General features: G+C 43.8%; 1 protein-coding gene across 3 annotated transcripts in view; it reads left to right on the forward strand.

Moving 5' to 3' along the window:
• The window catches only part of NQO2 (N-ribosyldihydronicotinamide:quinone dehydrogenase 2), a 162,089-nt gene that overhangs the window by 45,956 nt on the left and 91,418 nt on the right, over positions 1 to 24,715 (forward strand). Inside the window, exon 1 of one of the 3 annotated variants that reach the window (XM_077269786.1) lies at positions 19,675 to 19,900. The exons of 1 other annotated variant lie outside the window; for it this stretch is intronic. In XM_077269786.1, coding sequence (XP_077125901.1) covers positions 19,894 to 19,900 — 7 coding nt within the window. In that variant the 5' untranslated portion in view covers positions 19,675 to 19,893. Of the gene's footprint in view, positions 1 to 19,674; positions 19,901 to 24,715 lie in introns of those variants that run through there. One more of the 3 variants, XM_077269784.1, reaches the window with a different exon arrangement.

Genomic DNA, 24,715 nt, shown 5'->3' on the forward strand with positions numbered 1-24,715 from the left:
CATGTGTCCGGGACGCAACCAATCACAGCAAGCCGTGACGTAATTTCAGGTCCTTCAGGATTTTAAAATTACGTTCCGGCGTTGTGATTGGCTGCGTTGCGGTCACATGGGCGACGCAACCAATCACAAGCCGTGACGTCACGGGAGGCAGGAGACGCGCGCATTTTAAAATGCGCGCGTGTCCAGCCTCCCGTGACGTCACGGCTTGTGATTGGTTGCGTCGCCCATGTGACCGCGACGCAGCCAATCACAACGCCGGAACGTAATTTTAAAATCCTGAAGGACCTGAAATTACGTCACGGCTTGCTGTGATTGGTTGCGTCCCGGCCACATGGGCGGCGCGCGACCAATCACAAGCCGGGACTTCGCGTAAGGAAGTTAAAGCGCGAATTTTAAGCAAACAACGCTGCCGGTTCCCTCGGTAAGGTGCAGGCTGCGTCGGAGAGGTGAGTATAGCAATATTTTTTATTTTAATTCTTTATTTTACACATTAATGTTGTTTCGATACCGATACCCGATACCACAAAAGTATCGGATCTCGGTATCGGAATTCCGATACAGCAAATATCGTCCGATACCCGATACTTGCGGTATCGGAATGCTCAACACTACTTGTGATGCCTTTCGGGCTTTCTAATGCTCCTTCTGTATTTCAGTCCTTCATGCATGATATTTTCTGCAATTATCTTGATAAATTCACGATTGTGTATTTGGATGATATTTTGATTTTTTCCGATGATTGGGAGTCTCATGTGAAGCAGGTCAGGATGGTATTCCAGATCCTTCGTGATAATGCTTTATTTGTGAAGGGGTCTAAGTGCCTATTTGAAGTTCAGAAGGTCTCTTTTTGGGGTTTTATTTTTTCTCCCTCGTCTATAGAAATGGATCCTGTTAAGGTCCAAGCCATTCATGACTGGATTCAACCCACATCAGTGAAGAGCCTTCAGAAATTTTTGGGCTTTGCTAATTTTTATCGCCGTTTCATTGCCAACTTTTCCAGTGTGGTTAAGCCCCTGACCGATTTGACGAAGAAAGGCGCTGATGTGACGAATTGGTCCTCTGCGGCTGTTGAGGCCTTTCAGGAGCTTAAAAGCCGATTTACTTCTGCCCCTGTGTTGCGTCAGCCGGATGTTTCTCTTCCTTTTCAGGTTGAGGTTGACGCTTCTGAGATTGGGGCAGGGGCCGTTTTGTCTCAGAGGAATTCTGATGGTTCTTTGATGAAACCGTGTGCTTTTTTTTCCAGAAAGTTTTCGCCTGCGGAGCGCAATTATGACGTTGGCAATCGGGAGTTGTTGGCTATGAAGGGGGCATTTGAGGAGTGGCGACATTGGCTTGAGGGAGCCAAGCACCGCGTTGTGGTCTTGACCGATCATAAGAATCTGATTTACCTCGAGTCGGCCAAGCGGCTGAACCCTAGACAGGCTCGATGGTCCCTGTTTTTCTCCCATTTTGATTTTGTGGTCTCGTATCTTCCGGGATCTAAGAATGTCAAGGCTGATCCCCTCTCTAGGAGTTTTTTGCCTGATTCTCCTGGAGTCCTTGAGCCGGTTGGCATTCTTAAAGAAGGGGTGATTCTTTCTGCCATCTCACCTGATTTGCGGCGGGTGCTTCAGGAATTTCAGGCTGATAAACCTGACCGCTGTCCAGTGGGGAAGCTGTTTGTTCCTGATAGATGGACTAGTAAGGTAATTTCTGAGGTTCATTGTTCAGTGTTGGCTGGTCATCCTGGGATTTTTGGTACCAGAGATTTGGTTGGTAGGTTCTTTTGGTGGCCTTCCTTGTCGCGGGATGTGCGTTCTTTTGTGCAGTCCTGTGGGACTTGTGCCCGGGCCAAGCCTTGCTGTTCCCGCGCTAGTGGGTTGCTTTTGCCTTTGCCGGTCCCTGAGAGGCCCTGGACGCATATTTCCATGGATTTTATTTCGGATCTTCCTGTTTCCCAGAAGATGTCTGTTATCTGGGTGGTTTGTGACCGGTTCTCTAAAATGGTCCATTTGGTACCTTTGCCTAAATTGCCTTCCTCCTCTGATTTGGTTCCATTGTTTTTTCAGCATGTGGTTCGTTTGCATGGCATTCCAGAGAATATTGTGTCTGACAGAGGTTCCTAGTTTGTTTCTAGGTTTTGGCGGGCCTTTTGTGCTAGGATGGGCATTGATTTGTCTTTTTCTTCGGCGTTCCATCCTCAGACAAATGGCCAAACTGAGCGAACTAATCAGACCTTGGAAACCTATTTGAGATGCTTTGTGTCTGCTGATCAGGATGATTGGGTGGCTTTCTTGCCGTTGGCCGAGTTTGCCCTTAATAATCGGGCTAGTTCGGCTACTTTGGTTTCGCCTTTCTTTTGTAATTTTGGTTTTCATCCTCGTTTTTCTTCGGGGCAGGTTGAGCCTTCTGATTGTCCTGGTGTGGATTCTGTGGTGGACAGGTTACAGCAGATTTGGACTCATGTGGTAGACAATTTGACGTTGTCTCAGGAAAAGGCTCAACGTTTTGCTAACCGCCGTCGGTGTGTTGGTCCCTGGCTTCGGGTGGGGGATTTAGTCTGGTTATCTTCTCGTCATGTTCCTATGAAGGTTTCTTCCCCTAAGTTCAAACCTTGGTTTATTGGTCCTTATAAGATTTCTGAGATTATCAATCTGGTATCTTTTCGTTTGGCCCTTCCAGCCTCTTTTGCCATCCATAATGTTTTCCATAGATCTTTGATGCGGAGATATGTGGTGCCCGTTGTTCCCTCTGTGGATCCTCCTGCCTCGGTGTTGGTTGATGGGGAGTTGGAATATGTGGTGGAGAAAATTTTGGATTCTCGTTTTTCGAGGCGGAGGCTTCAGTATCTTGTCAAGTGGAAGGGTTATGGCCAGGAGGATAATTCTTGGGTTGTTGCCTCCGATGTCCATGCCGCCGATTTGGTTCGTGCCTTTCACTTGGCTCGTCCTTATCGGCCTGGGGGCTCGGGTGTGGGTTCGGTGACCCCTCCTCAAGGGGGGGGTACTGTTGTGAATTCCGCTCTTGGGCTCCCTCCGGTGGTTGTAAGTGGCACTTTTGTTAGTTCTGCTCTTGGGCTCCCTCCGGTGGATTTAAGTGGAACTGCTGCTCCTTGGATTTAGCAGTCAGCAGCTGCTTCCACTGATCGTCTATTCTGGCTCGGCTATTTATCCTGGCTCTATCCTTCAGCTACTGCCAGTTGTCAATGGTTCCTGCTTGGATTCACATCTCTCTTGGATTTCCCTGATATTCTGACCAGTTCAGCAAAGATAAGTCCTTGCTTTGTTCTTTTTCTTTCCACTTGTTGTGGACTTAATCGTTCAGCACATTCTATGTTTTCTTTTCTAGTCCAGCTTGTCAGTATGGAATTATTCAGTTAAGCTGGAAGCTCTGGGAAGCAGATTTACCCTCCGCACCTTTAGTCAGGTGTGGAGATTTTTGTAAACTCTGTGGTGGATTTTTCTAGTTTTTAATACTGACCGCACAGCATTCTGTCCTGTTCTATCTACCTAGCAAGATTGGCCTCCTTTGCTACATCCTAGTTTCATTCTGTGTATGTCATTTCCCTCTCCACTCAGTCAATATTTGTGGGGGGCTGTCTGTCCTTTGGGAATTTTCTCTGAGGCAAGATAGCTTTCCTGTTTCTATCTTTAGGGGTAATTAGTCCTCCGGCTGTGACGAGGTGTCTAGGGCGTGACAGGAACATCCCACGGCTACTTCTAGTGTTGTGTTAAGCTCAGGAACTGCGGTCAGTACAGGTACCACCTCCTCCAGAGCACGTCCCATGTTGCTCCTAAACCACCAGTTCATAACACAACCCTAACTTTAGCCCCAACCCTAACCCTAACTTTAGCCCCAAACCTAACCCTATCTTTAGTCCCAACCCTAACCCTAACTTTAGCCCCAACCCTAACCCTAACTTTATCCCCAACCCTAACTTTAGCCCCAACCCTAACCCTAACTTTAGCCCCAAATCTAACCCTAACCCTAACCCTAATGGGAAAATGGAAATAAATACATTTTTAAAATTTTATTATTTTTCCCTAACTAAGGGGGCGATGAAGGGGGGTTTGATTTACTTTTATAGTGGTTTTTTAGCTGACTTTTATGATTGGCAGCCGTCACACACTAAAAGACGCTTTTTATTGCAAAAAATAGTTGCTGTGTCTCCACATTTTGAGAGCTATAATTTTTCCATATTTTGGTCCACAGAGTCATGTGAGGTCTTGTTTTTTGCGGGACGAGTTGACGTTTTTATTGGTTCCATTTTTGGGCATGTGACATTTCTTGATCGCTTTTTTATTCCGATTTTTGTGAGGTAGAATGAACAAAAACCAGCCATTCATGAATTTCTTTTGGGGGGGCGCTTATACCGTTCCACGTTTGGTAAAATTGATAAAGCAGTTTTATTCTTCGGGTCAGAACGATTACAGCGATACCTCATTTATATCTTTTTTTATGTTTTGGCGCTTTTATAAGATAAAAACTATTTTATATAAAAAATAATTATTTTTTCATCGCTTTATTCTGAGGTCTATAACATTTTTATTTTTTCGTTGATGCCACTGTATTGTGGCTCATTTTTTGCGGGACAAGATGACGTTTTCAGCGGTACCATGGTTATTGATATCCGTCTTTTTGATCGTGTGTTATTCCACTTTTTGTTTGGCGGTATGATAATAAAGTGGTTTTTTTTGTTTGCTTTTTATGGTGTTCACTGAAGGGGTTAACTAGTGGGACCGTTTTATAGGTCGGGTCGTCACGGATGCGGCGATACTAAATATGTGTACTTTTATTTTTTTATTATTTAGATAAAGAAATGTATTTATTGGAACAATTTTTTTTTTCTTTATTTAGGAATTTTTTTTTTTTACACATGTAAATATTTTTTTTTAAACTTTTTTTTACATTGCCCCAGGGGGGGACCTCACATTATAGTGACAGATCGCTGATCTGACACTTTGCAGTGCACTGTGTCAGATCAGCGATCACACAGGCACTGAAGGAGGCTTGCCGGCGCCTGCTCTGAGCAGGCGCTTGCAAGCCACCTCCCTGCAGGACCCGGAAGGCCCCCAGCGGCCATTTTGGATCCGGGCCTGCAGGAAGGAGGAGTTTGGAGACCCTCGGAACAACGCGATCACATAGCATTGCTCTGAGGGTCTCAGGGAAGCACGCAGGGAGCCCCCTCCCTGCGCAATGCTTCCCTCTGCAGCCGGAATGCTGCAATCATCTTTGATATCAGTGTGCCGGGAGTTAATGTGCTAGGAGCAGTCCGTGACCAAGATGAAAGCAGGGCTTGGCTGGTATAGTAAGCCATCGATCACCTCCACCAATTTCGTCAGGGGGCCAATGTGAGCCAGTGCATGTGAGCACCGGCACGCGTTTCATTCAAACACCACTGTTAGAGATTGACAGCGGCGTTTAAATGGTTAACAGCCAAGGCCGGAGCTAAGTTAGAGATAAATGCCAGCTCCTGAGCCCCCTCCACATATGCTGACCCTTTCCCAGGATGTTAATTCAGATCCTAATGCAGGATTCTAATCTAATTCTAGATTATTATTTTTTTAAATGTTCAGGAGAGACAGTTTCTTGAAGAGACAGCTTCTTAAAGAGGACCTGTCACCCCACACAAACCTTCACTGTATAATTTCTTGAATACAGTATAAAGGCCCCCACACAGTCCAACATAAAGTATAAAGGCTCCCACTAGCCCTCCAAATATTATAATGGTATCCACATAGCCATCCAAATGTTATAATGGCGTAGCTCTCCATATAGTATAATGCACCCCATAGTCCTTCATACAGTAGAATGTTCTCCCCATAGTACTCCATACAGTAGAATGCACTCCCCATAGTCCTCCATATAGTAGAATGAACTCCCCATAGTCCTCGATATAGTACAATGCACTCCCCATAGTCCTCCATGCAGTATAATGTACTCCCCATAGTCCTTCATATAGTACAATGCACTCCCCATAGTCCTCCATATGTATAAAAAGGGCCTGAAGACCTTGAAGAGGACCTGTCCCATTTATTTTATTTTGCTGCACATTTTTTATTCCTTTTATTTTAGATTGGCTATATGGTTCCAAAGATATGGGCCTTTTTATTTAGTGCTAATTTTGGATTTTCCTTACCCAGGGGGTATTGTACACAGGGATTCTCTATGGGTGTAACTTTAGGTTGTTCCACCTAAACAACCTTCACTTTGCAAAGGCCATCATAATTAGCACCAAAAAGGACCATATCTCATGAATCATAAGGCCGAATTAAAATTAAAAAATGAATGCTTAGAGCAGTAGCAGGAAAGGAATACAAACTGTGCTTTTTTGTCTTGTTGTCAGGTCCTCTGTAATATATGCTCAGAATTCCCATGTAGTGAGAATGGGGAATTAAAATCTGTTTTACATGCAATGCTGTCAATCTGGATTGAAGCACAGACTCTGCATTTTCAGTAAATCCTTAAAAAAATTCTCAGAACTGCAGCTAAGGGCTTGTTTCCATTTGCGAGAAACACGTCCATGTCTCGCATGTGGAAACCAAGCTGTGGCGCCTGCACTCCAGAGCGGAGCGTGCGGCCGCATAGGAACACATGGATCTGCACAGCTCCGCTCCAAAGTGCCGGCGCCAGAGCTTGGTTCCCACATGCGAGACATGGACGTGTTTCTCGCAAGTGGAAACAAGCCCTAACAGAGTTTTACAGAAACCTTTTTTTATTTTATCTATGAAAAAGGAGGCACTAAATAAAAATATAAATGAAAAAAAAAGCTTTACTACATATTTGCATAGTTGATTTTTAACATAGTGACAAACCTTAGCATATCAGATTATTAGTATTGATAATTGTATGATAATTGTGTGACAAATAATATGTAAAAAGTAAAACAAAGATGAACAAGCAAAAATATTTGTTGACTGTGTAAATGACAAATGTACAGTTTCCCCACTAGATGGCAATGTTTTGCTGTAGGAGGAAAATACTGTGCAGTATTATTTGACCTGCAGAAGATGCAGTGTTGCCAACCAGCTTTCAGGCTATGTGACCACAAACTGGAAGTAGCAGGGGGCTTTGGGCGCAGTGTATTTTCACTGCTTCCAAAGTGCTGCCTTCTATTGAACGCAGGTAAAACCGCATGTGTTCACTGAACCATGTGGATTTACCGCATTCAATACATTCCATTGACTACATTTTTGAGTAGAGAGAAATTGACATGTTGCGGTCTGGAAAAACGCGCCACATGTCAGTGTCCATGGTTGATCTGCAGGCGCACATACACACATAGTGGAAATGGAATTTCTTGAAACCGCTGCGGTTTTGCATAAATATGCAGTGTCAAACCCGCAGCAATTCCTGATCATGGGAACGTACCCTTACATTTTTTTCTAGAAACCTGAATGAAAAATTCATGGACGGGCCAAAATTTTCATGGACGCTCATCCAATTCCCTATTATAAACCATATCACCAAATTATGCCCTGAACTCATAACTACTTTTAATCACAAAGACCCCAAAAATTAAGACTTCTGGTTGCAGAAAAGGCTGAGCACACTACATTGTGCAGGTCATGTGTTAGCACTGCACAGTAGGGTTGAGCGAAACGGATCGGTCATTTTCATGAATCGCCAACTTTTAGGCAAAGTCGGGTTTCATGAAACCTAGTGTGGGATCGGCCATGTGGTACACGATCAGAGCGCCAAAGTCGCGTTTCGTATGACGCTGTCACCGCCGTTTTTTATCCAATGAAGGAGGACGCAGAGTGTGGGCAGGGTGATGACATAGGTCATCTTAGAGAAGGGCATGGCAGTGATTGGCTTGCTGTCTGCGGCGTCACAGGGGCTATAAAGGGGCGTGCACGCTGACCGCCATCTTACTTCTGCCGATCTTAGCATAGGGAGAGGTTGCTGCAGCTTCATCAGAAGAAGGGATATAGTTAGGGAGGGAAAATTAACCCCCAAACCGCTTGTGCTGTAGCGATTTCCACTGTCCAACACCACCTTTTTGTCCAGGGACAGTGGAGGTCGTATTTTAGTGCATCAGCTGCATAGCTGTGTGCACGGTGCTGTGCAAACCAACTGCTTTTTTGAAAGCAAAAATCCTGTTGCTCCTTTCTGCACAGTTACCTGTCTTGTTTGTTTGTCCACACTTTTTTGTTCTGAAGTCCTTTTTATTGCTGCCATACTTGTCCTGAGATCATTGTAGGGACTAGGGAGCGTGTTATTGCAGTACCTTTTTTTTTTCTTTATAATAATTCCAGCCACTTTCTGCCACGTTCATAGTGTTGTGTTATACCACAGGGCCAGAGTTAGGGTTCAGTGTCTCCCCCCAAAAAATGGAGATTCAAATTCTCACAGTGTATATTCAGCTGTACTACTAGTGCGTCGTATATCAGGCAGCCACTTTCTGCCACGTTCATAGTGTTGTGTTATACCACAGGGCCAGAGTTGGGGTTCTGTGTCTCCCCCCAAAAGCAAGTCATCTTTCAGGCAAGCTACGTGTCAGCAGGGGAAGGTGGGGCAAAAGAATGGGAAATCCATGATTGGTTAAATTAAATGAAGGTTAGCTAATCAACATTTTTGGTAGCCAGACGTGTCCTTTTTTCGGTCAGTATTTAACCAGCAGCACTGAAGACTCTTTCTGAAAGCACACTGACAGCAGGGCAATCGAGGTCCTGTAATCCATATTCTGGCAATTCAGGCCAGGTGTCTAGTTTAGATACCCAGTAATCAAAGGGGAATGACCTGTGAGGGAAAACATCGATAAGGGCGGAAAAGTAGTTTGTAACCATACTGGACAAATGCTGTCTCCTGTCACTTTGAATCGATGCAGCTGTCCCTGTCGTGTCAGCGGTCATTGCAAAATCATTCCACAACCTGGTCATAAAACCCCTCTGTCCAACGCCACTTCGGATTTCTGCACCTCTAGCACCTCTGCCATGTTGCCCCCTGCAGCTCGTGTGAGAACCATCACCGCCGCTGTGTGCTGGGAATGCCTGAACCAAACGGTCTACAAGAGTTGCTTGTTTGGTAGCCAATATTTGACCTAGGTTCTCATGTGGTATGATATTTTGCAGTTTTCCTTTATATCTTGTATCCAGGAGGCAGGCCAACCAGTTGTCGTCATCGGTCATCATTTTAACAATGCGGGGGTCCCTTTTTAGGATACGCAAGGCATACTCAGCCATGTGGGCCAATGTTCCAGGTGTCAATTAACTGTTTCTGCTGGGTTGAGGACCACTTTCTTGCAAAACAACATCACAAGTGTCCCGCAATAAACCTGTACCAGACCTTGCAATGCCACCAGTTTCTATTGCCACCTGAGAATCATCCTCCTCCCATACATATTCATCCCCATCATCCTCCTCCTCATCCTCTTCGTCCGCCAATTTGTCCTGGACAGTTCCCTGAGCAGACAATGGCTGACTGTCATCAAGGCTTCCCTCCTCCTCGGCTGCAGACGCCTGCTCCTTAATGTGCGTCAAACTTTGCATCAGCAGACGCATAAGTGGGATGTTAATGCTTATGATGGCGTCGACCACTGCACACCAGACAACTCCATGTCTGCCATCCAAGTGCCTGCCCGTGTATCCTCCCACAAATTAATTACAGCACGCCTCTGTTCGCACAGCCTCTGAATCATGTGCAGTGTGGAGTTCCACCTTGTTGCAACGTCGATTATTAGGCGGTGCTGGGGAAGATTCAGCGATCGCTGATGGTTCAGCATATGGCTGGAGTGTATGGGCATCCGGCGGATGTGCGAGCAAAGTCTTCGCACCTTCAGGAGCAGGGCTGGTAACTTTGGATAATTTTTGAGGAAGCCCTGCACCACCAGGTTAAAGGTGTGAGCCAGGCAAGGTATGTGTTTCAGTTCTGAAAGGGCTATGGCAGCCATAAAATTCCTTCCGTTATCACTGAATACCTTGCCTGCCTCAAGATGTACACTGCCCAGCCATGACTGAGTTTGTTGCTGCAAGTACTCCACCAGTACTTCCGCGGTGTGTCTGTTGTCGCTCAAACACTTCATTTGAAACACAGCCTGCTGACGCTTACCACTAGCTGTTCGATAATAGGACACCCCGTGTGCAACACTGGCAGTTGCGGATGGAGTGGTAGGGCGAGTGCGCTCTGTGCACGAGCTTTTGCTTCTGGAGGAGGAGGAGGAGTGGCGAACGCCTTATGCCAACTGTTTCCTTAGACTGTGGGATAGGCTGAACTGTCCCACTATGGCTGCCCCCTGTGGACCCTGCATCCTACACATTAACCCAGTGCACCATGATGGACACGTAACGTCCCCGGCCATGCCTACTGGTCCATGCATCTGTTGTGAGGTGCACCTTTCCACTGACTGATTGCCTCAAGGCATGGACAATGCGGTCTTTGACATGCTGGTGGAGGGCTGGGATGGCTTTTCTCGCAAAGAAGTGGCGACTGGGTAGGTCATAGTGTGGTACTGCGTGGGCCATCAGGTCTTTGAAAGCTTTGCTTTCAACCAAACGGTAGGGCATCATCTGTAATGAGATTAGTATAGCAATGTGGGCGTTCAAATCCTGTGTATGCGGATGAGAGAACTTTCTTTTCCTAACGAGAGTCTCTTGTAGGGTGAGCTGGACTGGAGAGCTGCATATGGTGGAACTAGCGGTGGTGGTGGTGGACATGGCGGATTGAGAGAGAGTTTGTTATGGTATTCTTGTTGTTGGCCTACATACAGTCTTTCCTACCAATAACCTTGTGATTCCCTGACTGCTTTGGCCTTACGACGATACCTCCACATTTGCTGCTGGTGGTGTCCTAACCGGTGGGCTTACAGTGAGGGAAGCAATGTAGCATTGCTGATTACCTTCATTCCGAGCACCAACGGTACGGGACGTTTGGTACTTAGTCCAGGCTTGCAAGTGCATGCTGGTTAAATGTCTAAGCATGCACGTTGTATTTAAATTTTGAAGATTCTTCTCTCTGCTAAAGGTCTTTGAGCATTTCTTACAGATAACTTTTGACTGATCATTCTGATCTTGGTTAAAAAATTGCTACACTACACTCTTCCTACTATCGAAAACCTTTTCAGGTATTGTGCGCTGTGCTACTTTCACTGAATGGCCACGCTCTCCTAAAACTGTTTTTGTTTTTCGCAAACATTTTTGGCACCCTCTTCCCCCAATGGCTGCCAATCTGGGTCAACAACTGGGTCATCTATCACCTCCTCCTCAATGTCATGTGCACCTTCCTCAGTGTCACCGTGTAAGGTGCTATAGCGTTCGGGACAGGGCACCATAGTCTCATCAGGGTCACATTCTGGCTCAGTAAACTGCGAGGGCAATGTAGTGATCAGAGTCAATGGAACAGCATCACAATCTAGCTGTGGCTGTGCATCAGTGCACTCCATGTCCGATTCTTCTTGTAATTGGCAGTGTACAATTTCCCTTTCTAACCCAGGCACGGTATGTGTACAGAGCTCCATGGAGTAACCTGTAGTGTAGCCTGATGCATCCTTCACTTTTGGTTTGGGAGAAGGACAAAAGGAAACGTCTTTTTCCTGACCGGGAGCATCCACTGACGACTGGCTGCTCTTACATTTAGAACTTTGGGAAGAGGAGGCGAAAGAGCTAGAGGGTGAGTCAGCAAGGAAAGACAACACTTTTTCCTGCTTCTCCGGCTTTAAAAGCTGTTTTCCTACTCCCAGGTAAGGGAGCCTTCGAGGCCTTGTGTAGCCAGACGATGACGCAGGCTGAACACCTCCAGCCTTAGGTGCTACTGTGCTTTTGCCACTACCACGAGTTGCAGCACCATCAGCACCATCAGTACCAGCTGGCAACCCCCGCCCACGGCCTCTTCCACCATACTTCCTCATTTTTTGGGGGGGAGACACTGAACCACAACTCATATTACACCGTCGTAATATGAGGGGCCCTGTGCCAGTACCGCCACCCACGAGAGTGTTCCCCCCCCAGCTTGAACAGTGCTCTACCACTTGCAATACTACCTCTCCCAGCTCCACCACTGTGTAGTCTGTGCGGTTAAAACCTTAAATGGCACTGCCAATACGAATTATTTGAAATGATAGATGATAGATAAAATATACAGGGGCCCTGGCCTCCATTTAATACTTTGCGCCTACTACCACTGTCTTTATTATTTGGGCATAATAACGGTGTCTGCCGCTGCTTCTTTTTTTTCCTTCACTGAACAAAGCTGAACTTCAACTGTTGTCCCGTTTCAAATATTAAACTTCATTTGGCCTACTTGTTGGGTTGGGGCCTACTAACGGTGTCTGCCGCTCCTTGGTGTTTTCCTGGTTTATTTTTCTTGTGCTTCAATCTTCAGGCTTTCGTTTAAATAATTTTTATATTAAACTGCATTTGGCCTACTTGTTGGGTTGGGCCTAGTAACATTGTCTGCTGCCGCCTCTTGTTTTCCTCTACTAAGCAAAGCTGAGCTTGAAGCTTCAGGCTTTCGGCCTGTAACAACAATATGAAACTACATTTGGCCTAGTTCTTGGTTTGGGCCTAGTAACGTTGTCTGCTGCTGCCTCTTGTTTTCCTCTACTACACAAAGCTGAGCTTCAATCTTCAGGCTTTCGGCCTATATTTAGAATATGAAACTGCATTTGGCCTACTTGTTTGGTTGGGCCTACTAACGGTGTCTGCCGCTGATTGTTGTTCTCCTCCACTGAACAAACCAATGTCGCCTGTTTACTCCTGTTACCAATTTTTAACAGCTTTTAGCCTACTTTTTTTTATTTTGGGCCTATATCTGTGTTTCCTCCTCATTCCTGCCCATTGCCCAGCCACTGCTAGATGAGTCTGCTGGTACGTTGACACAGACCACTACATTCCCCTTGCACTCTACACAGCCTGAATCTGACCCTGCTGAAACTCAGGTTCCCCTTCCCACATACTATACCACCTTACATGGGGACAAAGAGGAAGGTGCAGATGAAAGTGCAGGTTCCTTCAACAGGTGGGGGGCATACTCATTGGCGATGTCACTGGCACAGGGCCCCTCATAGTACGCAAAAGTGTCTCTGCCGGTGGGAGGCGCCCCCGCCGTCAATCACAACGCCGTACTTTGAGGGGCCCTGTGCCAGTGGCAATGCGAATGAGTGTGCTCCCCCTGCTTGCTCAGGATCACAGCACTTGCAAAGTTGAAATACTTACCTCTCCCTGCTTCACCGCCGTGACGTAGTCCGCGTTTCCTGGGCCCACGAAAAACTTGAGCCAGCCCTACTCCCCCCACAACTGTTGCCAAATGACCCCCAAATTTTCAATGGCTAACTATTATTATAAGGTTTATTAAGATTGACAAGCTTAAGTAACAAGAATTGATGTTTTTGGCATTAAAATGGGCTCTGTTGGTGTTTTCCTGTCCTCCACTCACTGCCGACTTTGATTCTCCATTGACTTGCATTGTGTTTCGTGTTTCGGTCGGATCCCCGACTTTTCGAAATAATCGGCCGATTTCACCCGACCCGACTTTTGACAAAGTCGGGTTTCACGAAACCCGACTCAATCCTGAAAAAGTAAAAGTCGCTCAACCCTACTGCACAGTACACAAAAAAAAACAAAATAAGAACCGATGCACAGAGAGCAAAAAAAAAAAAAAGACAATATAAAGGCCCATTTTGATGAGCTGATAATTTCAGAACGAACACTAAGATCTTCACTCCCAACCAGTGAAGTACATAGAAATCATAGGGCCCCATAGCAGAAGTTTTAATCCCCTCACCACCACAAAAAAAAAAAAAAGATTTAAAATTTGGCAGGGTCACAGAAGAGCATATGTGACCACTTTGCATTCCTTACAAAATAATTTTCCTCCTACTGAAGCCCTAGATTCCCTCTCATCGCACTCATAAAGTATAATGCCAACAAAGTGCCCCCAAACACAGTATGATACTCCCACAGTAAATTCCACCACACACAGTATGATAACCCTATTGTACCCCACCTCGATTCCCCTGGCAAAGTATAGAGACCCCAACATAGTATGATCCCCCAACTGTGACACCCACACAGCCCTCCATGCAGTATAAATGGAGCTATATACAGAATAATGGCCCCACACCTCACTACACTGTATAATGGCTCCCACTAGTCCTCTAAATAGTATAATGACCCTCAAACAGACCTCCACACAGTATAATGGATTCTACACAGTATGATGGACCCCACACAAACCTTCACTGTATGATTGCTTGAATACAGTATAATGGCCCCCACACTGCCCTCCATAAAGTATAAAGGCTGCCACATAGCCATCAAAATATTATAATGGCCCCCCTCATAGCCCTCGAAATATAATGGCCCCTACATAGCCCTCCAAATATTATATTAGCCCCCTCGTAGGTCTCCATATAGTATAATGCACCCCATAGTCCTTCATACAGTATAATGCACTCCACATCAGAGGTGTCAAACTGCATTCCTCGAGGGCCACCAACAGGTCATGTTTTCAGGATTTCCTTGTATTGCACAGGTGATAATTTAATCACCTGCACAGAATGATTCCAGCACCTTGTGGAATGCTAAGGAAATCCTGAAAACATGACCTGTTGGCGGCCCTCGAGAATGCAGTTTGACACCTCTGCTCCACATAGTCCTCAATACAGTATAATGCATTTCCCATAGTCCTTCATATAGTATAATGCAACTCACAGTCCTCCATACAGTATAATGCATTCCCCATAGTCTTCCATATAGAATGAACTCCCCATAGTCAATCATACAGTTTAATGCACCTCATAGTCCTCCGTATAGTATAATGCACTTCCCATAGTCATCCATACAGTATAATGCACCCCATATTCCTCAATTTAGTATAATACAGCCCATAGTCCTCCACACAGTATAATGCATCCCATAGTCCTCCTTACAGTATAATGTACCCTACAGTCCTCCATACTGTATAATGCACTACCCATAGTCCTCCATACAGTATAATGTACTCCCAATAGTCCTTCATATAGTATAAAGCACTCCCCATAGTCTTCCATATATATAATACACCCCATAGTCCTCCATATAGCATACAGTCCTCCATACAGTATTAATGCACCCCATAGTCCTCCATGTTATAATGCACTCCCCATAGTCCTCCATATAGCATAATGCATTTCCCATAGTCATCCATGCAGCCCTCCAAATATTATGATAGCCCCTTTGTAGCTCTCCATATAGTATAATGCTCCCCATAGTCCTTCATACAGTATAATCCACTCCCCATAGTCCTCAATACAGTATAATGCATTCTCCATAGTCCTTCATATAGTATAATGCAACCTACAGTCCTCCATACAGTATAATGCACTCCCCATTATCCTCCATTTAGTATAATGCACCCCATCGTTCTCATGCATCATTGGTAACGTCAGTGAGTTCATCGGGGTTCATTAGCTGATGACCCAGGTGAACTCACTGATGTTGCAGCTGCTGTGTGAGAACGTTTTCAAACAGCAGTGGTGCCATCAGTAAGTTCATTGGGGTTCATCAGCTGATGAACTCCAGTGAACTTTCTCACCGCAGCTCAGCGCTACACACTAACACAGGAGCGATTACCTCCTGTGTCAGTGTGAGCCTTCTGCTGGGGAGATCAGTCACATGGATTATCTTCACAGCGGACAGGTGAGTAATACAGTGGTTTATTTTCTTTCTCTTATACAGGTGACAAGGTCATCTGGGATTAAGGTGAGTATAATGTGGTTTTTATTTTTAAATAAATGTGTAAAACTGTGTGGTCATTTATTTCAAATAAAGGACTTTATTCTAAGTATTTTTTTTAGTTACAATTTGAATATGGGGTTAGTAATGGAGGTGCCCTTATTTAAAATAAAAGATCACATAGTTTTATATATGTATTTAAAAATAAAAAACACAATATACTCACTTTAACACCTAATCCCCTCTGCCCTTGTCCCCTGTAAAAAAAAACACAAAAATAAAAAAATTATTTCTACTCAACTTAACACCTAATCCCCGATGCCCTTGTCACCTGTTAAAAAGGAAAAATAAACCACCATAATACTCACCAGTCCACCATGAAGATAATCCATTTGACTGATAGGTGAGGGATATGGTGGTTTATTAATTTTTCTCTTTCACAGGTGACATGAGCATTGGGTATTAGGCGTTAAGGTGAGTATTATGGTGTTTTTTATTTTTTACATGGGACAAGGGCTTCAGGGAGTAGGTGTTAAGGTGAGTATTAATGTGTTTTTTATTTTTATTTCAATATTTATTTTTATTTATTTTTATTTACTTTGAGCACAGGCCCCGGCTGATGACTATTCCCATTGGTGATGCCTGTTGTTGCTGTTATCAGCGACAGCAGGCGTAAGTAAGCTTTTTACCGCCGGTCACAGCTGCAGGCTCACGCTGACATCTCACAGGATGACCTCTCAGTGTTCTGATCAGCAGTAACGATGTCACCGCCGATCAGATCTACTGGTGTTCTTCATCTGTGTGGCAGTGCGGGAAACACCCGATGTTCGGGATGTCAAACCCAAACAGTAGCACAGATTTGCTGAGGAAGTCTGTGCCCGAACAATAGGTGTTTGATACGGACCCCAAACTTTACTGTTCGGGTTCGCCTATCTCTACTTCCTAGCAATCTTATACGTCATTGTGGGCACTGGAGATAGTACTTTTATGAAACCATCTGCTAAGATTCATAAAGGAGCTCTATTATGAGGATACTGTGGCTGACATTTTAAAGTGGGAAATGTGATTAACATTTTTACTGACCACTTGCAGCTGTGGCACTAAAAGGCACTGGGGATAATGTTTTGCCGAGCTTATCACAGGGAACAAAAAGTAAGCCTCTCTCCATACCATTATAGAATACATTATTAGTTACGTTACTGTATACTCATGGGCTATGACTATAATACATGTAGCGCTGCGTGGGGTGGTAGCTGCAGGCGAGGTACTCATCTCCTGTCATGCTCCAGTGCACTACATATAAGAGTGGGTGTATCAGAGTTCAATAAAGGAGACTCCCGCTTGAAAACACAGTATTTACTGAATGGTAACTTGGTGAGGGTTATGTACAAGAGGTGGTGGTTACAAAGTCTTATGGATGTTTCCTTTAAAGTGTGAAGCATTTTCACACACATGGCTTCCTTCCACTGTAGTCTACAGTGAAGCAAGGTACTCATTTTCTCCTGTCATGCCCTGGCATGCTACATTAAAGAGTAGATCCTTTCAGTTTGTTGGTGTTGGTGGTGTTAGGACCTTTTGCCCATGCAGGCCACCTGTAGCTGATGGTATTGGCCTTCCAGGACAAGGGGTAGTGGGTACAAAGTCTTATGGGAATTTCCTTCACAGTGTAAAGCATTTTTACACAAATATGGTTTCCTTCCATTGTAGTCTACTCCAGGGCTGGTGAAGCACACTGTTTTGCCCTAATTCATCACAACCTAGCTTGTCACAGTCCTGATCAGCAAGTCTCTCTACCTGCTCAGTGATTCCTCGTACTATTTCTTCCACTACTGGCACCCTGAATCTACCACTCGGTACCACCCACTAGTCCCACAAACTCAATCCTGTATAGATCCGTTACCGTCGGTGTTCTGAAAGCACAGGCTCTCTCGTGTCACGTCGTCCTATCCAAGGACCTCTTTAAGATGGAAGGCCATTCTAATCTCTTCGGTCACTTCAAGGTTACGCTACTCCCTTGTCCCTAAGGGTACCGTTACACTAAACGATTTACCAACGATCACAACCAGCGATACGACCTGGCCGTGATCGTTGGTAAGTCGTTGTGTGGTCGCTGGGGAGCTGTCACACAGACAGCTCTCCAGCGACCAACGATGCTGAAGTCCCCGGGTAACCAGGGTAAACATCGGGTTACTAAGTGCAGGGCCGCGCTTAGTAACCCGATGTTTACCCTGGTTACCATCGTAAATGTAAAAAAAAACAAATAGTACATACTCACATTCCGGTGTCCGTCAGGTCCCTCGCCGTCTGCTTCCCGCACTGACTGTGAGCTCCGGCCGGCCGTAAAGTAAAAGCAGAGCACATCGGTGACGTCACCACTGTGCCCTGCTTTCCGGCCGGCACTCACAGTCAGTGCGGGAAGCAGACGGCGAGGGACCTGACGGACACCGGAATGTGAGTATGTACTGTTTTTTTTTTTTTACATTTACGATGGTAACCAGGGTAAACATCGGGTTACTAAGCGCGGCCCTGCGCTTAGTAACCCGATGTTTACCCTGGTTACAAGCGAACGCATTGCTGGATCGGTGTCACACACACCGATCCAGCGATGTCAGCGGGAGATCCAGCGACGAAATAAAGTTCCAAATGATCTGCTACGACGTACGATTCTCAGCAGGGTCCCTGATCGCTGCTGCGTGTCAGACACAGCGATATCGTATGGATATCGCTGGAACGTCACGGATCGTACCGTCGTAGCGACCAAAGTGCCACTGTGAGACGGTACCCTTAGTCTCCTTTGCTGTAGTTCACCCACAACAGCAGCAGTGCTCACAGACACTTCCTACTATTACTTGAACTTGTCTCTATCGGTCTAACTACAGGAAGTGGTCTCTTTACCTTACACTAAGCCGCTCCCACTACGGGCTAGTACTGAACATTAACACTAACTACAGTCACTATCTTATCCTATCTATCTTATGTCCTAAACTATGTCTTACCCTGTGCTATCCTACGTTATCACATCCTACACATTATACATCACTTATACACTATGCATTACAGTACAACACAATTCACATGACACAATATATGCAAAGAGGCAAGACATAATACACATTATAATGTGATTGGTGGCTTCAGGGGTAGGAATGTGACAGTCCAGTCCACATCTCTTACATACACATAGAAACATTTTTCACTATTATTACATTACTGCACATTTGCAGAGTTATTTTATCAAAGTGTAAATAGAGATAGTAAGAAAATCAGTTCAATTGGTTTAAATTGATGAGTTAAGATGGCTGAAAAGTATAATCTGATAACACTAAGAATATTAGAGGTAACAAAGTGTAGTGTAAAGATATTAATTAGGGCTCAAGCTAAAACATATTCTTGACTCCAGGTTTTAATTAGGTAAATTTAACTTGGGAAGCTTCAAGTTCAGGAAATATCGGAATCTGAACCTGCTGACAAAATAAAGCATAGCCCAAACTTCATACATTATATGCAGAAGCTCTAATGTATAACCCAGTAAACGTGTGACATGTCCAATTAAACTGAAACTTAAACATCACATTGTTTTGTACATTGTGCAACATTAGAGCTATATGATCAATAGTTCACAATTTACGACCTGATCCTGGTTCTTATTCATGAACAGTACGTGAGCTGTACTTGAAAGACCTTTCTCTTTATCCTATTGTATTTGAGGGTTAAGCTATTTTAGTGTTTAGTTCATGAATTCCAAAGAGCTAAAATCTTCAGCAGTTTGAATGGGAGCATTTGCTCCAGCGATTATCTAAGACCCTCAACCTTTTTTCTATTTTTCTTACTTCTATTATGCAATACAAAGGGTTATAAAAAAAACACTGAATTGCTAAGTTCTAGAGTAGGGTATAAACCACACACTGCTTTTCGCTGTCAATTGTCACTTGTGATAATCACCAACTGCACAAATTCTGGAGGCTGGGAACTGATCTGCGTGGCTCTTGTTTCCAAGGGAAAGCAATTCAGTATGAAGTATAAAACATTGAAGTGAATCCTGGTAATAACATTCTCTGCACGTTGGATGAATGAGAAATCCGGGATACGCTGCCTACTGGCTTTGTTTGCATCCACTTCCTTAGTGACAGTGGTGATCCTGTGACTCGGATCACAGACTGACTGCCTTTCAAAAAGCAGACACCTTATACTACAAGCATTTAATGTTTCATACACTAGCAGACACACATCAGAAGACTAATTTTATAGATAACGGACACTTAAAATGTCAGGTAAGGAAATCAGTTTTATTCCCAGTTGGCAGGTAAGGATAATTTTTAGACTTGTGTAGTTTCAAGCTTAATTTTGTTGCTAAATCATATCCATGTTAGATTAATATTGTGTTTTGCTTTGTCCTCACTGCAGACATACATCTGTATAGAAGTTAATTATACAGCGACAAATTTAGAATTTTTTGCAATATGATATTTTGTCATGTATATTGTACATGCACTTAATCTTAAGTGTATAGGAAACTAATTTTATTTACAGTCTATGCGGTAAAACATAGTTTTGAGACAATACAGGTAAGAAGAGCTTACACTCAGAACTCATCTGGCATGGAAAACACAATGACAAAAACTGACGGACCTCATTATAAGCCAGTAGGGTCAGTCTGCTGTTGTTTTGTATGTCATGTGATTGATCCAATACTCATTTCATTTTTGCTTTTCTGCTCTGAGAGCCATAACCCTTTTTGTTTTTTTGGTTATTAGTTCAGTGCTTATTTTTTGCAGGACAAGTTGTAATTTAATTAGAACCATTTACGACTCTCTAAATACCTTTTTATTCCATGTTTGGGGGATGAAGTGATCAAAAAACAGTACATGGCTGATGGCTATAGACAGTGTGCTCAAAAGTTTACATACCACGGCAGAATTTTTCCTTTCTTAGGGTACGTTCACACAGGACTTTTTTGCTGCTTTTTTTTGCTGCTTTTTTTAATGCTAATTTAGGTGCGTTTTTTGGGTGCGTTTTTGGTGCGTTTTTTGGGTACGTTCACACAGGACTTTTTTGCTGCAGATTTTTGCTGCAGATTTTTGCTGCTTTTTTTATGCCAATTTTCAGCTGCTAGGACACCTCGCAATGGCTCTTCACACCTTACTACCAGGAACTCCCTCACAATAGATCACAATCAGGACACCTCACAATGGCTCTTCACACCTCACAATGGCTCACAGTGGCTCTTCACACCTCACTACCAGGAACTCCCTCACAATAGATCACAAACAGGACACCTCACAATGGCTCTTCACACCTCACAATGGCTCACAATGGCTCTTCACACCTACCTAACCACACCCCTAAGCTCTTGGCTGTGAGATCCCTTCCTGCTGGCCATGATTTTCTGCACAAAAAACGCAGCAAATAATGCTACATGCGTTTTTTCAGCGTTTTTGCAGCGTTTTTTTCATCACCCATTCAAGTCAATGGGTGAAAAAACGCTGCAAAAACGCTGCAAAAACGCTGAAAGAAGTGACATGCCCTATGTCCAAAAAAAGCAGCAAAGCAGAAAAAACTGATCAAACAAAAAACCAACGTGTGTGCATGAGATTTCTGAAATCTCATAGGTTTTACTGGTACTGTAAAAAGCAGCTGAAAATTAGCATAAAAAAAAGCAGCAAAAAAAAGCTGCAAAAAAGTCCTGTGTGAACGTACCCTTATCCTTTTTTCAGAGAATATGAATGATAACAGCAAAACATTTTCTCCACTCATGGTTAGTGGTTGGGTGAAGCCATTTATTGTCAAACTACTGTTTTCTTTTTTAATCATAATGACAACCCAAAACATCCAAATGACCCTGATCAAAAGTTCACATACCCCATTTCTTAATACCATGTATTGCCCCATCTAACATCAATGACAGCTTGAAGTCTTTTGTGGTAGTTGTGGATGAGGTTCTTTATTTTCTCAGATGGTATAGCTGCCCACTATTCTTGGCAAAAAGGCTCCAGCTCCAGTAAATTCCTGGGCTGTCTAGCATGAACTGCGCGCTTGAGATCTCCCCAGAGTGGCTCAATGATATTGAGTTCAGGAGATTGAAATGGCCACTCCACAGCCTTCACTTTGTTCTGCTGTAGCCAATGACAGGTCGACTTGGCCTTGTGTTTTTTGATCGTCATCATGTTGCAACGTACCAAGTACGTCCCATGCGCAGCTTCCGGACTGATGAGTGCAAATTTGCATCCAGTATTTGCTGATACGTGCTGCATTCATCTTTCCTTCAACTTTGACCAAATTTCCTGTGCATTTGTAGCTCACACATCCCCAAAACATCAGCGATCCACCTCCGTGCTTTACAGTAAGAATGGTGTTCCTTTCATCATAGGCCTTGTTGACCTCTCTCCAAATGTAACATTTATGGTTGTGGCCAAAACGTTCAATTTTGGTCTCATCACTCCAAATTACCTTGTTTCAGAAGTTTTGAGGCTTGTTTCTGTGTTGTTTTGCGTATTGTAGGCGAGATACTTTGTGGCATTTGTTAGGTAATGGCTTTTTTCTGGTGACTCGACCATGCAGCCCATTTTTCTTCAAGTACTTCCTTATTGTGCATCTTGAAACAGCCACACCGCTAGTTTCCAGTGAGTCCTGTATTTCAGCTGATAAATGTTATTTGTGGGGGTTTTTTTGCATCCCAAACAATTTTCCTGGCAGTTGTGGACGGCATTTTTGTTGGTCTACCTGACCGTGGTTTTGTTTTTAAAGAGGCCCGGATTTTCCATTTGTTAATCACAGTTTGATTGCTGCTGACTGACATTATCAATTCCTTGGATATCTTTTTCTACCCTTTCCAGTTTTAAACAGTTCAACTACCTTTTCCCGTAGATCCGTTGACAATTCTTTTGCTTTCCCCAAGACTCACAATCACAATCCTGGATCCCAGAAACTCACTCAGCTTTTATGCACACACACTGATTACAAGCAAACAGGTCACAGGTGAGGATGTTACCTTTAGTAGCCATTCAAACCCATTTGTGTCAACCTCTGTGAATATTATCAGGCCAAAATCACCAGGGTATGTAAACTTTTGATCAGGGTCATTTGGATGTTTTGTATCGTTATTATTATTTAAAATAGAAAACACAATAGTTTGACAATAAATGGCTTCACTCAACCACTAACCATGACTGGAGAAAAAGCTTTGGTGTTATCATTCATATTATCTGAAAAAAAATTCTGCCAGGGTATGTAAACTTTTGAGTACAACTGTACGTGATCACCATATCACATATATAGCCATCAGCTTTTGTTTTGTCCATGCTCTACTCTACCCTATTAAAACTTTCTTTAAATATCCAATACTCTTTTTAGGTATATTTCTCTTTAAGGGAATGAGTCACATACATTTTTTTAAATGACCAATAATACCATATACAAGGAACAAATACCGTCACACCATGGCCGTACCACATATTGCTATTGCATAGTAACCGAATAATATGACATACAAGGAACAAATACCACCACACCACAACCAGACCACATATTACCACCACATAGTGACTGAATAATACCACATACAAGGAACAAATACCGCCACACCATGACCAGATCACATATTACCACCACATAGTGACCGAATAATACTACATACAAGGAACAAATACCACCACACCATGACCAGATCACATATTACCACCACATAGTGACCAAATAATACCACATAAAGGAACAAATACTGCCATACCATGAACAGATCACATATTACCACCTCCTAGTGACTGAATAATACCACATACAAGGGACTAATACCGCCACACCATGACCAGACCACATATTACCACCACATAGTGACTGAATAATACCACATACAAGGAACAAATACTGCCACACCGTGACCAGTGCACATGCTACCACCACATAGTGACAGAATAATACCACATACAAGGAACAAATACCGCCACACGATGACGAGAACACATATTACCACCACATAACGACTGAATACTACAATACTGATCATTAATAAAACACACAAAACACAACAAAAAACACATTACTAAGTCCATTATACACAGGTGCTCTGTATATAGTGTCAGTGCCACTAACACTATACACAGGAGCTCTGTACATAGTATACAGTATACAAAACCTACAAGAAACAAAATGAGAAAAAAAACCTGCTGTAGCAGAAGAATGAAAATGTTTTAAGGGATTCTTGATATTGATTACTTATGGCAAATTTAGCTAATAGAAATATTCCACCTAGTCAAACTGGTGATCATAGGAAATATCTTTGGAGTTATGTCTAAGTGTTTGGTTGGCACGTCAGTCTGACCATTGGTCTCTGGGTGATCAGCTAGTGAAAAGGACAATTCAATACTAATATTAGTACAGAATGCCCTCCATAATTTAGAAACAAACTGATTTTCTCAATCAGAAACAATATTTTCCGGAATCCTAAGAAAAAGCACAATGTGTTTCATTAACAATTTAATTAAGATTTGAGAGTTAAGCAACCCAGGCAAAAGAACAAAATGACGCGGTTTACTAAATCTGTCCACTACTACACATATAACAGACTTCACTTCTGATGGTGAGAGATCAGTAATGAAGTCCATGGAGAAGTGGATCCAAGAACTTCAAGACATGGGTTCTGACCCGGTCTGTCCCTCTGTTGTGTATTTGACTACTGATTTTGTACTGTCTGCTTGCTTGCCTGGTTCTTGACTCCTGCGTGGTTTGTGACTATCCGTTCTGTCTGTCCCTTTGGTACCGTTATTGCCCCTCTAGGTTTTATGACTCTTTTGGCTTTGCCCTGACTACTTCTAGTGCTCGTACTCGGCTGCCCCTACTTGCTTTACCTCTCTGCGGTCCAGCTGGTCCCCGTCATGTCCCTCTATCTCCTCCAGGTGTCCTGTAGTTGGCTCCAACCCGGTCCCTCCCCCTGCGGTTACGTGACAGCAGGTCCTGCTCACCGACGGTCGCATGCCGTCCCATCTCTCCCAATCGGACGCTCTGAGCCCCGCTTGCCTGCACTTCACAGGACTCATACTGACCAGTGGGTATCCATTGCACAGTTCCTGATACAAGATATGTAAGGTTTT

The sequence above is a fragment of the Ranitomeya variabilis genome, chromosome 6, assembly GCF_051348905.1.
Source record: "Ranitomeya variabilis isolate aRanVar5 chromosome 6, aRanVar5.hap1, whole genome shotgun sequence".
Classification (NCBI taxonomy): Eukaryota; Metazoa; Chordata; class Amphibia; order Anura; family Dendrobatidae; genus Ranitomeya; species Ranitomeya variabilis.